The 15,345-nt window shown below is 42.9% G+C and overlaps 1 protein-coding gene across 1 annotated transcript in view; it reads right to left on the bottom strand.

Annotated features, from left to right (window-relative positions):
* Arhgap20 (Rho GTPase activating protein 20) overlaps positions 1–8,780 on the bottom strand; it is a 74,417-nt gene extending 65,637 nt beyond the window's left edge. Inside the window, 1 exon segment of the mRNA XM_051197457.1 lies at positions 8,511–8,780. Within this exon segment, the coding sequence (XP_051053414.1) occupies positions 8,511–8,615 (105 nt within the window). The 5' untranslated portion in view covers positions 8,616–8,780.
* Positions 8,781–15,345: the final 6,565 nt, after the last annotated feature.

Raw genomic sequence — 15,345 nt, 5'->3', positions numbered from 1 at the left:
GCTCTGCAGTGGGAAAAGAATTATTTTTAATCTTGCACCTTGCTTCTGGATCATCCTATCACAACAAGCTTTTGATCACTGTGGTAAACTGATGGTTCCAGACATTGTCAGTTCAGTTTGTGCTAAGTATAATATTCTATCTATTAACAGACTGTCCCATCCAGAATCAGTCTGAACACTGAGCTCAAACAAACATCACAGTAAAGGCTACTGTGAGCAGATTAACATTTCTTCTGACAGTAGGATAGAAACAATTTTACTTTTGGCTCTTTGTTCTTTCCACAAGATTATTATTCTCAAGTACAGCAACAAACACAAGAGCTTATATAATGTGGAAGAGTAAGCCCTGGGCTAGCAAACATTCGGCCTTAAATCTGGAATTGACCTAATCCCTGCCCCCCCACCTGTATGTATGTATGTATGTATGTATGTATGTATGTACATATGTATATGGTACTATGATATTGGGGCATGCATACAAGACTTCCAGTAGTGTTTATAAGCAAATGAGAATGTTGCAATTTCCCTTACACTGTTGTTTTTTTTTTTTTTTTGTTTACCTCCATCCCTATCCACTACGGGCTTTTGAACTGGTTGGGCTGTCGTCTCTGTCAAAGCCACTGGCTTCATTCAGCCTCTGGCCGTGATTCAGCAATCAGTGTTTTTCCCTCACAGAACAGGGTTCTGCTGCAGATATTCACATCATGGCCACCACAAATTAGTGATTTATACAGCCATGACCCTCTATGATAAACACAGGTCACTCTGGCTATCCCAATACCCGTCCGTCTGAGGCCCAAGGTAATGATTGGCAAGCCCTGCCTTATAATGTAGTCTTTCATTTTCCACACATAGAGGAAAAAGATATTATGATCAAGTCTAAAAAATGTAATGGTTAAAAAAAAATCCATAGTGCATTAGTGATAATAGAAACAGATCAGGATTTTCCTGGGTTTCTATATGGTGCCATCTGGTAGTGGTTACTATTCAAGGTCAGGTGTAAAGCCACCACTGAAGAGGCTGGAGAGGATATTAGGCCTTCCTTAATGCAAACAAGGTCCCCGGAAAATACGGCCCATGAAGAAGTTGAGTTTTCCAGATCTTGATATGTGAGCTTCTGTAGTGACACATACCTTCCATTCTCAGAGTGCTCTTGAGTGACCAGACGTCTAAAAACAGCTTTTACATGCAGTTATGCCATGTGACAGGTGCCTGTCAAAATTAGGTCAGGGTGGTTCAGCACACTACTGACATGCAGTGCTGGTGGGGCTGCTTCTGCTGTTCGCTGGATGTTTCTAATCTAAACTTGTCCTGAAGAAAACACGGCTGAGACAAAACTTAAAATAAACTGGGCTGTGCTGCCCACAAGCACCATTGGGGATGGATGGCAGAAGTTAGTGAACGACCTCTTCTGCTCTTCCCCTCCCCAATTTGTGGCAAAGTCTCCCATATAAGAACAAAGATTAAAGATTAGCCTAGCCTAGTTTCAGACAACCATTAGAGTTGTGACTAATATAGATACTCTGTAAGTGTCTTAAACATACCAGGACGCGTAGAATATGAGTGAACAAACAGAAACAGCAGGGAAGCCAACTTTTCCTTCAGCACAAGTTTATTTTAGATGTATTTTATCAAATTTCTGGAGACATGAGGGGTGTATTTCAAGACACTTCAACTAAGGAACATACACACTCACACACACACATATGTGTGTAATATGTTTGTGTATATATATATATATATATGTGTGTGTGTGTGTGTGTGTGTCTTCAAACACATGACATAAGTGTATGTTCATATATGTATCTATACACTGACTTTCTACAGCTATTTTTGGTAGTACTGTTAATGACCACAAAGGTTGAAAAAAAAAATACAATTTGTATAGTTACATGTCCCCAGTAAGCTGTGTGTGGTGGTAGATATGTGATGCATTTACAATACAAAAACAAAAACAAACAAAAAACCCTGACACGCCCTGACAAGGTCACAGCCATGAAAGAAATATTATTATTATTCTAATTAATAAAATCAGTTAGTAATAGGAAGCAATTCATTTTCCACTTTCTTGCTTCCAGTCATCAAATGTGTTGCTCAACCTGAGAGAATGCTGAAGTCCCTGGAAGTAAGTGTCGCCTCACTGCAAGCCACATTTCAAAACTAGTAAGAACAATCGCATAGACCCTTTAGGTAGCTACCATTTGTGGATTTCTGGGCTAACAGTTATAACTACCCATTTTAATCTATGAGACTTACTCTTCAAATTGAACTAACTGGGACTGGAGAGATGGCTCAGTGGTTAAGTGTTTGTGCTGCAAGAATGAGGGCCTGTTTGAATCCCCAACAGCCAGCTATAAAGATGAGCATGGCTGTGGATAGACCTAACAGTGGGACAAGCAGATAGTATGAGCTCTCTTGCCAGGCCAGTCTGTGTGCCCAGTAGGAAGGAAAGCTTTGGAGTCAGTGAGAGACTGGCTCAAGGTAGCAGAGCAGAAAGCCATTATGGAAGACCCCTAATATCTTGTTCTAGCTTCTGCAAGTGAAGATGCAGGTATATATGCACACACATGTGCGCACGCACACACATACACATACATACATACACGACTTTTAGATAAATATATTCTGATTAAAAGATGGTGCCTCATTTTACAACTGACTTATTTTGTTCTAACATGAAATTTTGAAGTCACAAAATGTTAACTTTTTTTTTCTATGCTAGAATGCAGTATTATACTAACAGTTGAAGACTCATCCCTGGATGTATGAAGAAAAAAAAAAAAAAAAAAAAAAGAAAAGAAAAACTCAAGACTTCTAAGTTTACTGATGTAACTTTCAGTGACATTTCTCATATATTCTTTTCCACAGCAGATTATCAGAGACGCAGGAGTAGCTGCATCCACATAGATCTTCGAAACACAGTCCTTAGTCTATGTGCAGAATACGCCAAGCTTTCCAACAGTAGGCAAGGCTGAGCTATGAGCATGGACATCAGGCTGGCAGAAGAGTTCCTGAAGTACACCTACCTTCTATGAAGTATCGGAAAGTGGCAGACATCAAGGCATGAAACCCAGTGAGGTACCCAATGTGGCATTGGTGGTCGCTGCTAGTCAATGTTTACCTCTCATTACCCAGAGGCTGCAGTGTGACTGTAACAAAAGAATCCTTCCTGGTTGGCTTTAGGCAATTCACTCTGTGAGTAGGCTGAGGGAAGGGCTCAGTAGGACACAGATTTAAACACTGGTTTGTTTTACTCAGTACTGAAGAGTTAAGACTGAAACTAACTATTAAGGCATTTCACTCAAGGCCCAGTACCACACATACACTTGGCTAAAGTAGTCAGCTCTTGACAGGGGGCAGGGTAGGGAGGATATTCTACCACCAAATGCTATAAACAGATTTGGACCCAGAAAAGGCACAAAGAGGGGACCATAGAGTTTGTAACAGCAGCTGCTACTTTTTGAGATGCTAGAACTATTTTTAAATTATGTTCCTTTGACTGGTTTTCTATGCTTATAAATCTCTTTCCTACTCCAATATCCTTGCCCCATTAAACAGTTTTTAATTGCTAAGTGAAGCCGAAGGGTCAGTGTGCTTGAATATGACACAGTCATTCCTAATGCCAAAGTGACTCTAATATGGGCTTCCAGTGTACCAGGACTGTGCAGGACAAATATGGACATTTCCCCAGGAACATATTATTCCAGGAGAGTTTAAATTGCATTCTGTATACTGTACATACATTTGAGAGCCCTATTCTAGGAAATACTGCATGAATTTATTGTATGTTCTTCTGAAGGCCCCCAATGACAGAAGCTGTCTTCTCAGGTAGATTGGACCTTCTCGAAAGACCATCAAATCTTGTGAGTAGCAAATAAAGGCAAGCTATCAGCTAGGTAATTCTGGAGGTTAAAATAATAAATAAGCCATAAAATAAAAAGCCTGACTTTTTTATAGAGCACCTTAAAGGTAGTTGCTCAAACAGACCCTCCCTAGGACCTCTGGACTTAATTAATGTGCCCCCACTTACTGAAATCCTTTTTTAACTAAGAGGATTTTCCTTCTACAGAGCACTTTAAACAGAACAGGCTTTCCACTCAACAACCCAGTTCAGAGTGTCCATCTGAATACCTGCATCTGTTCAAATCAGGACTATTTATTTTTCTGTTTTGGGGTTTTTGTTGTTGTTGTTGTGTTTGTTTGTTTGTTTGAGACAAGTTTTCTCCATGTAGCCCTAGGTGTCCTAGATTTATTGATCAGGCTGGCTTCAAACTCACAGAGATGCCCCTGCCTCTGCCTCCTTAATGCTGGGATTAAAGGAGTGCAGCACCACCACCACCCTGCTACTGCAATTGTGTTTCCATAAGCCGTTCAATAATTGTTTTGTTACTGTCTTTAAGCTCTCCCTCTAAACCTGCTGTCCAGTATTATAATCACTAGATATATATGACTATATAAATTTAAGTTAATTACAATTAAGTCAAATTAAAGAAGAAGAAGAAATACAAAAGAAAAAGTTATATTTCACCAAATGAAGAACTTCTGTTCTTGGGAAAATAAGGCTGCAAAAATAAAAAATACTAGTCACAGACAGAGAGAAAATATTTTGAAAAGTCACATACCCAATAAAGGGTTTGAATTCAGAATGTACAAAGAGTACCCAACAAATGTTGGCAAGGCATTTAAATAGATAATTCACCAAAGATAATGTGTGGATGGTGAACATTTGAGAAGATACTCAAAATCATTAAGTGCAGCTCCAGAGCACAGAGCACGACTTCACGCCCCCTTAGAGGACCATAACCCATAGAGAGATGATAACAAGTGTTGGTGAGCACATGTGGAAATCGGTGCTGTTGGAAATATAAAACACTTCATGGTAAAGCAACCAGTTTCTTGAAGAGTCAAGTATATGGCTAAGTATGACCCAGTCATCCCATCCCAACTTATTTACCCTGAAGAATGCATCGGTCCATTCTGAGTTGTGTGTGAAGGCTCTCAGCAGCTTCACTTTTAACAGCCTAGAAATGGAAGCAGTCTGAACACCAGATGAATGGATAAATGCACTACAGGTCTCACGTCCAAAGTTTCCAATCCAAAACGCCTTCAAACCCTGACACTTTCTGATTGCTGATCAAAGAAGAAAGTTCTATGCATATCTGTGATGGGAAAGGTCAAAATACACTAAAAACAATGAACCAAACGATTTTAAGATTATGCATGTAAGGTGCTAATGAGATGTGAATGAACTTTATATTGAGACTTGAATGCCATTCATCCACAAGGTATCTCACTATGGGTAAGTAATTTAAAATCTAAAATGATATCTGAAACCTCCAAGTTAAGGTATTTGATCTTTATCACTCTGCAATGAAAGACATTAACACATGGATATAAAAATACAGTGAAAGAAAAACAAAAGCATAAAAATCATATTTCACTCATATAAGATGAAAACTCACACTTTATAGTGTCATAAAGCAGTTGGATGATTTCTTGGGAATATAGGGCATACATGAATCATGCCTTAGATTGATAAATTATAAATATTTTAGGTTACTGTTTATCAGTTAAGCTCAAGGGAGCTGTTAAAATCTTCAGTTGTACTATGCATACTTCAGGAGCTGAACACTGAAGATAAAGCTTCACACCTGACCATGTCTCACTCAGAAGCGCTGCTTCAAACTAGAGCCTGGGAAACTCCAGAGTATGTTTTATTATTATTATTATTATTATTATTATTATTATTATTAGTGTGTGTGTGTGTACATGCACACACGAATGTGCTATGTATATGGAGGTCAGAGAACAATTTTATAAGAATCAGTTCTCTCCTTCTGTGTTAATGTGGGCTCTGGTGTAGGGGGTTCATACTCAAGTTTCCAGGCTTGCTCAGCAACTGCTTTGACCTGATGAGCTATCTTACTGGCTTCCACTACACACAATCAAGCCTATTCATTTATGTACTGACTATGGAGCTGTAATGGAAGAATTAAGCAGAGACCATGAGGCCTGCAAACCTAAAGTATTTACTACCTGTTTCTTTAAGAATTGGTGTTCCTTCTCTACAAAAATAGATTCTACAGACAGGGACCAAACTGCTTCTGTTTTTTTTGCTTTAAAGAAACCAGGGAATGCTTAGGAAACACTTAATATCTATCAGGCCCTACTCTACCTTTGAGAACACAGTTGAGAGGGATGCAGACAATGGGGAAAGAAACAAGTAGATGAGAAAAATGCCAAGTACAATTCTAAGACAACCACTAAAGCAGAAGGCACCGAGCGTAACTAGAGGTGGCTTCCATTTACACAGTAAGAAGGGAGAGAGAGCACAGGTACTCTATGAAGACTCAAGATTTGCATAACATGAAAAAAAAGGCCACTTGGAACAGACATAAAGGGAATAACACCAACCACCACAAAATAGGAATGAATTTGACTTGGTGAATGAAAATGAAGGCCCATGTGGCTGAAGAACATATAAAAGGGAGCAGGGTAAAGGGGGTGGGAGTAGTCAGGACCGGGAAAAGGACCTGCATTTTACTATGCATACAAAATGAATCCCTTTCAGACTCGTGAGCAAACAACCATCATGATTAATTCAAATTGGAAAACAAAAACCCAAACCATTTTAGCACAGAATTGAAAGCAAAGGTGAACATCATGTCAATTAAGAAACACTGGCACTGCCAAAATCAGAATGGGTCACAGAAAGAGGTGGTTATGGGGTAGCTTGGACTGCAGAGGTGGGGATGGAGTGGAGAAAGGCTGGACCCATTGAAAGGATAGTAGCTGCTATGAAGGATTGGCTGTTGCAGAGTGAGGAAAGGTGTTGAAAACCCATTCTAGATTATGGGCTTGAGCAACCCGGGACAGAAATGTTGTGTGGATTGCAAGCATGGGGAAATGTACACTAAGTGCTAACATCATTGTGCCTACAGGCCATTATTCATTCATTCAGTTTTCTCAACAGTTTTCAGAAAGTAGAGATTGATGTGGCAATGTACTAGCCCTTTATGTTTTATAACGAAGGACACCATTGTAGAGATAGGGGCTGTGCCTAAGAGAAAAGAACATTGGGGAAAAGGCCCAGCCACCCTTCAGTTATGGGACAACTGGGGCTTGAAAATGATAAAGCTACTATTTAATGCACCCCTCCCCACTCCTATGCTGGTGTGCTTAATCAGCCTCGGGGGAGGGGCCACACTTCATGAAAACAAATGCCTGATTCTTTCCAATTCCTTAGGTTTACAGAAACAAAAAATGCTTTAAATCTATGCCAGTTGCTTAATGTTCATTTGCCATTCTAAATTAGGACATCCTGACATTTTCACATTTTATTTGGAAAAACTGGATTACACACACACACACACACACACACACACACACACACACACACACACACCCTCCATCTCTGAAGGGAGGTGAAAAAACACGGCAAGGACAAACAGTCTCCATACATCAAAGGCTGAGCCTTCACTACTGCCCATACATCAAGTTCACATAGATGGCTCTGCGACAGGGCCAAGGTCCTTGGGAGCTCACATACATTTCTATACAGATGTCACCCCTCTTCACTGACCTCCAGCCAACCCACCATCCTAGTGGGAAGATTAATGAAAGGCCATAAAATCTGGACATGCAGCGAGCCGGTGTATCCCCTTGAGTCTCTAATTATAGTAATGCAACGTCTTCACATATTTGTTCGGGAAGAGCTAGAATGATCTCTTATCCCAACTTGTTTTCAGAGAAGCTGGGAAAGGCAGCACCATGGTAAGGAACAAATACGGCCAATTATCCGTAGATTTTTGTGCTGGAGGAAGGGGTGGCAGACATGGCTACAGGAATACCCAAATCAATTCCCAGGAGCCCAGAAGCTCGAGGCCCACGTGCACTTGCTCAGGAGCCTATTGCACACACCTGACCCCCATCGAAATCCTCCCTCTGCACCATGGACCAGACAGTCACAAGCAAATGCTACAAGTAGTTGCCCACACAGGTCCTCCTCCGGGTGCCAGTGAACAAGGGCACCGCCCCCATAGGCTCCTGCAGGGTTCCCTCCCAGGAGGTGGCTCTAGGCCAAGTCCCCCATGCCCGCTGAGACCCCCAGAAGCTGCCTACCCGCCGCTATCCAGCCTAGATCTAGGCCAGCTGAACGAACACCTCTGGGTCCAGCAGGGTGACCTATGACACCCATCTCTGACACCCCTGGAGGCCCGGGCTGGGCGCATAGTCGCCCCCTCCCGGGCCTCCTACCTTTCTCAAACAACCGGGTCAAGGCCACCCCGGGGACCCGTGGGGAGGCACCTCTCGGGTTAAAGGTGGAGGAGGACCTATAGGAGGCAAGGGGCTTCTCTGAGACCGGTTTCCCTCCAGACAGGCAGCGGGGGATTCCGAGAGGTGACACCACCCCCAAGCCCCGCGGGGACCGTTAACCCCTCTCAGCGCCAGGCACGCGTGAAAGGCGCGCGCCCCTGTTCCAACCCCCCCTCCCCGCACGGCGTCCTCACCTTCTTGGTACCAGGGCCTCCCGCGATGCGAGACATCCCTGTCAGCGAGGAGGAGCGCCCCGGCTGCCCTCCTAGAGCATCCTGCTGTGGAGACATCGCTTCCATGAAGAAGATCTGCAAGCCAAGCCCAAGCCCAGGACGGGGTGGCTGCGCGGCGCGGTCCGCTCAGGCCGGACGCCGGGATGCGGGTGCGGGTGCGGGCGGCGCGCCTCCCGTCGGGGCCATGGACCGCGGCCCGAGCCGCGCTCGCCGCGCTCGCCGCACTCTGCTCCGGCTGCAGGCGCTCCCCGCGGCCGCCCGTCCGTCAACGCCAGCCCCGCCCCGCCCCTCTGCGCCCGCCCCGCCCCAGCCACCCTCCCTGCGCCGCCTGTGCGCGCGGCCGCGAGCTCTGGGCACTTAGAGCTCGCTGCGGGAGCCACCAACCTCGGTAGGCGTCTCGGGTCCAGACGGGTCCGAAGCCCTCACCGCAGGGCGCCACGCACCGCGGCCCTCCGGTTGCAGCCCCGCGCCCCTGTGAGCTCGCTCGCTCCCGCCCGCGTCCCTTCCCGCGCAGCTGCAGCGCGGGAGCCGCAGCGACCGTGGCTCGCGCAGAGGAGTTGCAGGGACCGCCTGCCTAACTGGCTTCCGCGACTGACTGCGGAGGGGACTCCCACCCCGCCTCCCCGCCCGAGGCCTGGGGACCGAGTTGGATAAAATGGGAAGCCCGGGTGGCATCGCCCGACCTAGGGTGCAATCTCGAACGTTTGCTAGCTAAGCCTGTCTAGCTTAACCCTAGGCTGTGGCCTTTTGCAGGTTTGCACCACCGGCTTCTGCAGGCTGCAGCCTGCAGGCTGCAGGGAGCCCGCATTCTGAAGGAGAAAACCCAATTAAAAGGAAAATGCAAGCAGAGAGGAGATTGAAATTTGGCATAGCCATTGAGAAGGCGACAATATGTGGAAACGTTTATCAGATATCCGCGCTCAGAGCCCAACTTCCTGTCAGCTCAAATAGTGATTTTTTTTTTTTTTCTCTTCTAAATAATAATAAGACATTTGGAACAGACCAGGGTTAAGTAGTGCTAGCACTTTGCAGGACTGGCTGCTGGTGGGAATGATTCAGTAGGTGGCATTCTTTCCTTGGAATCAGAGCTACTGAAGGAAAAAAAAAAAAAAAAAAAAAAAAGAATCACTAAGGACACCACTCCCTGATGGGGTTTTTGTGACAAGGGGTGGGGGGAGGTTCCTGTCAGTTTGGGTTGTAATTAGGGCCAGTTGTAAGAAATAGAACTCTGTACAAGCTGATCCTACATTCCAAACAGCTGGACAAAACAGCCCTACAGACTACAGCTAGGATATCTGAATCTTCTTCGAATCCCCCAAGACAGCGCCCCTTACCAGCAGGAAGTAGTTTGGAAAGAACGACGCCCAAATTCCCAAATATTGTGTATAAATGTTTGTTTTCATTTAATTGGACTTTGTTATATAAAATTAAATAAAATAAATAAATAAATAAATAAATAAAAAGAAAAAAAAGAAATAGAACTCTGGCAGGCCTTGTTTCAAGCTAGGGGATGCTGTCCAGCCCCCTTACACACACACAAACTCACCACCACCCCCAAACCCTAAATTTGTTTCAGGAATACAAGGCTAATTTTAGGCACTGTCCTTACCACATTACTAAAAGGAAGCTTAACAAATCTCATATATGTTATACATTCACACATCAGTGAGTAAGGGGGTATCACAGCTGTGGCCCTTGTGTAGAGAAAGGATCCCCCCCCACACACACACTAATTTGTGTTGCACTTACAGCAAGCTTTGTGTTCCTGTTCATTCACTTGAAACCATCCTCACATCCTCTTTAACCTCTCTTTAATTCTTTGGTGAATGGACACTCCCAGCTTTTCTTAATCTGCTTCAATTTTTTGTTTGTTTCAATTATTTAATCTCCAAATACTTCACTTAGCTCAGAGAACTGCAGGCATCTAGACTTTTTTTTTTTTAATTCTTTGTTGATTCCCAGTACATAAAGCAGTGCCTAACACAATAAATGTTTGTTAGTTAAGTGAACTGAGAAAACACCAAACGATATGAGAAAGATCCAGAGGGGCCAAACCACTATTGGCTGTCACAAGAGCTTCATGTAGTAGTATATATCATCTCTGAGATAAAATGCCCTGTGCCCCAAGTCAAGGTGCTTTTTTTCCCACTGCAAATGTGGAAAGTTTTCACTGCTTAATTTGTGTTTTTATTTCCAAGATTAAATAGCTTGGGTTGGCACAGAAAATTAGGCCCCCACCCCCATCTTAAATAGTGAGGCAATGCTACTCAAGAGATTTGGGTTAGGACAGGTGACAGTAGGTACATATGTCTGACCACATCACTCCCACCCTCGCCAAAGCATTATTTGATTCCTTCTATAAACCTAAAATGCCATAGAACAGTATGAACGTTGACACCCCACTTAGATTTCTTCCTGTCTCTCGTGTCTCTTTAACCTCACCTCATTCTCTGTTGCCTCGAATTCTTCATACTTCCAGAAACCCACCATGACTTGTCACACGCTGCTGTGACTTTGAACCCTTTGAAAGCAGGAAGTTTTCAAACTACATTTCCACCCTCTGTTACTTTACACTGGAATACCTAGTATTCAGGGCATAGACCTCACCTGGTAAATATTTGTTCTGGAAATCTTTAGGACTTTTATCAGGATCTACCTGAGAAAGGTCTCCCCAACTTTAATCCTTATCTATCTCTAGACAACCTCCACCCCCAGGCAGAGTTCATCTTCTGCAATTGCAACAGGAAACCTTTATTGAGTGTTTACTTTATGCTAGCCTATAAACATTGTATAAATATAATTAACTTCCATCCATAATAATATGGTGGGGTGGGTTCATGTATCCCCACATTTCATGTATGAGACAACAGCAGGCCACAGGGACATTAAACAGTGTGCCTAAAATTAGCTAGTGACTGACGACTGGAAACTGGCGATTCTGCTTCACAGCCCATGTTCTCCTTAACCACTTGACCCACTTCCTGTCCTGTAAAAATGGCATCTTCTCTGAATAACTCATATCACACTATACTCTTGTCATTTGCTTTGCTTGCCTTAAGACAAAAGGTTGTATTTTGTCTTCTTTGTACCAGGCGTCCGAGTATGCTGTCAGCAATTTTTACAAACTTCTGTTTGAATGAATAAATCCAGTGTTATATACAGCCTTCTTCAACTCCATTGTTACTATGTCTACTGTGACGGAGATGTTACAATGAGGAAGACACAACCCTGTACTAGTCCTTCTGTTGTTTAGATAGTCAAACCAACCATTTTTTTCTGTGCTTGAGGAACACTATTCTGTAGAAAAGAGTGACAGAACATAAAACTGATCGTAAAACAATTGAACAGTGTGATGAACAATGCCTGATATAAGCAGGATGCTTTGAAGCAAAATACTAAGGACAACCAACACCTAGCAACTGGGAACACCAGGTACAGGCCTACAACAGGCACCAAAAATGAAACAACAGTGTTCACCAATTATCAGAATGCATAATACTGAAAAATCAAAAACCAAAAAAAAAAATTTAAGAATTTGTCAAATCAGTAGCATAGACACTGAGATCAACAATTAATAAATGGGACCTCCTGAAATTGAAAAGTTTCTGTAAGGCAAAGGGTAATAGTCAACAAGACAAAATGGCAGCCTATAGCAGGGAAAAGATACTCATCAATCCCACATCTGACAGAGGGCTGATCTACAAAATATACAAAGAACTCAAGAAGCTAGTTAACAAAATACTACATAAACCAAGTAAAAAGTGGGGCACAGAACTTAATAGAGAATTCTCAATAGAGGACTCTAAAATGGCTGAAAGACATTTAAGAAAGTGCTTAACATCTTTAGCCATCAGGAGAGCCATCAAAACAACTCTGAGATATTATCTTACTCCTGTCAGAATGGTTAAAATAAAAAACACCAAAGACAGTTTATGCTGGAGAGGATGTGGAGAAAGGGGTACACTCCTCCACTGCTGGTGGGAGCACAAACTTGTACAGCCACATTGGAAATCAGCATGGCGGTTACTCAGGAAAAATGGGAACCAGTATACCTCAAGAGCCAGTAATTCCACTCTTAGGCATATACCCAAAAGATGCACATTTATACAAGGACATCTGTTCAACCATGTTTATAGCAGCATTATTTGTAACAGCCAGAACCTGGAAGCAACCTAAATGCCCCTCAACTGGATGGAGAAAATGTGGTATATTTACACAAGGGAGTACTACTCATGGGGGGGGGAACAAACAAACAAAACAACAAAACAATGGAATTTTGAAATTTGAAGGCAAATAGATGGAACTAGAAGAAAGCATCCTGAGTGAGGTAACCCAGTCACAAAAAGACAAACACTATGTACCCACTCATATATGGATTTTAGACATAGAGTAAAGGATCACCAGCCTACAATCTACACAGCCAGAAAAGCTAGGAAACAAGGAGGACTCTAAAAGAGACATACATGGTCTCCCAGAGAAGGGGAAAGGGACAAGATCTCCTGTGCAAATTAGGAGCATTGGGGGAGGGGAGAGGGATTTAGGAGGAAGAGAAGGGGAGAGGAGAGGAGGGCATGAGGGAGCAGAAAGATTGAGTCAGGGAAAGAATAGAGGAGAGCAAGAAAAGAGATACCATAATAGAGAGAGCCATTATAGGTTTTAGAGGAATTTGGCACTAGGGAAATGTCCAGAGATCTACAAGGATGACCTCAACTAACAATCTGAGTTGGAGATACTTTAAATGACCTTCCCCAATAATGAGATTGATAACTACCTTTTATGTCATCCTAGAGCCTTCATCTAGTAGCCAATAGAAGCAGAAGCAGACACCCACAGCTAAATGCTGAGCATATCTCCTGGAATCCAGTTGCAGAGAGGGAGGAATGATGAGAAAAGGGGTCAAGACCAGGCTGGAGAAACCCACAGAAACTGCTGACCTGAACAAGGGGGAGCTCATGGACTCCAGTCCGATAGCTGGGAAACCAACATAGGACTGACCCGGAACCCCTGAATGTGGGTTTTAATTGGGAGGACTAGGCAGTCTATGGGGCCTCTGGTATTGGATCAGTATTTATCCCTAGTATCTGAATGGACTTTGGGATCCCATTCCACATAGAGGGATATATACTCTCTCAACCTAGACACATGGGGGAGGGCGTAGGCCCTGCTTGAAATGATATGACAGACTTTGAAGACTCCCCATGGAAGGCTTCACTCTCCCTGGGAAGCAAAAAGGGGATGGGATAGGGGTTGGTGGGGTGACAGGAGAGGATGGGAGGGTTTGGGAACTGTGAATGACATGTAAAACAAGCTTGTTTCAAATTTAAATTTTAAAAAATTATCAAAAAAAAGATCTTGTCGATATTAGACTCAAGTTCTCTGAGAAATCAGCTCGATGTCTATTTTATTTAATGCAACAATATTATAGCCACCACTGAGAATAACTGGTAAAATAATGGAGGCGAAAAACCAGGAAGAGGAAGAAAACAGAGTTCAGAGAAAAATGAACAGCACTAAGTGGGTTCATTTTTAAAGTCAAGACAACAGTTTTGGAGAAGAGAAATGTTAGATGGGATCTTAGGTTGCAAGAGGCCAAGCTGCTAGAGAGTTGTACCTGGAAGAGGAGAGGATGGGGCATTGAAGACTTCTCTTTATAAATTAGCAGTGGATAGGAAGGAAATGAAGGTAGCCCCTGTTAGAAGGAAGTGGAGTCTATTTATTACTAAAGCAGGAGACAAAATCTGTTAAGGGTGAGAAAGCGGAGAGATGCTACTGTTCACTTAGTGAACAAGGCCAGAGGAAAATGTTTCTACAAAGAAAAATGTGATCAAGAAAGACTGGAAAATGTCTATTGTATTTACCAACAGGTAGGTGTGTGTGTGTGTGTGTGTGTGTGTGTGTGTGTGTGTGGTGACCCTATACAGATCAGCTGGAGTGACATGAATGGGCTAGAGTTTTACAAATTAGAAGGAAGTATACAGTAATGTGTGTAGCTCTGGAGGTATGGCTGAGTTGAAAGAGAAGGCAGAAACTAGAGAAGAAATCTAGGTGAGCCAAGTGTGTGTGTGTGTGTGTATATATAGTGTGTGTTTGTGTGTGTATATATATATATATATATATATATATATATATATATATATATATTGAAGGAAAAGCATTAGGGGAGGTACAGAATGTAAAGACACTGGGGCCAACAATAGAGGGCACCAACACTGATTTTGTTATAAAAGGGGAGCAGGGAAGAATTGTGGGTAACACAGAAAGCTTGGCTGGTATATTGCAAGTAAGGGCACTAAATACAGATTGAGGTTAGGGTCTCAGGAAACATTTCTACAGTTAGTTTGGAGATCAGAGAATTCTGCAGAGGATTGAGGGGAAAATCTTAGTATTGGAGGATAGATAGTAAGTAAAATGCTTTAAATATGTTTAAAGAATGAGCAAGGCCAAGACTGTGTTTAAGTCACACTCAGGGTACACAGCAGTGAATTTATAATTACCTTCACAAGGTAGGGTTTCTCTTTAGGGATTTTGGGAAGTGGACTGAATTCATTCAGAGAAAGGGTTTGTAAAATGAGTGTGAACAACAATAGTGCAAAAGAATTGCGAATACTAGTAACAGAGTCAGTGTGGCAGAGCTTGACCAGGGCTTGCTTTCTCCTCGAAAGTCACTGACTCTTCTTCCTGATGTCCACATCAAAGATCTTTGTTGTTTTATTTCTTTTCCCCATACCCTGGAAACACTCAAGGATTTACCCCGTCATCCAAGTATTCTTGGAACTTTGTGTGGCTGTGGTCATAC

This window comes from Phodopus roborovskii, unplaced genomic scaffold, assembly GCF_943737965.1.
Source record: "Phodopus roborovskii unplaced genomic scaffold, PHOROB, whole genome shotgun sequence".
Taxonomy (NCBI): Eukaryota; Metazoa; Chordata; class Mammalia; order Rodentia; family Cricetidae; genus Phodopus; species Phodopus roborovskii.
The sequence above is the reverse complement of the archived record's forward strand: the minus strand, read 5'-3'. Positions and strand labels throughout refer to the sequence as shown.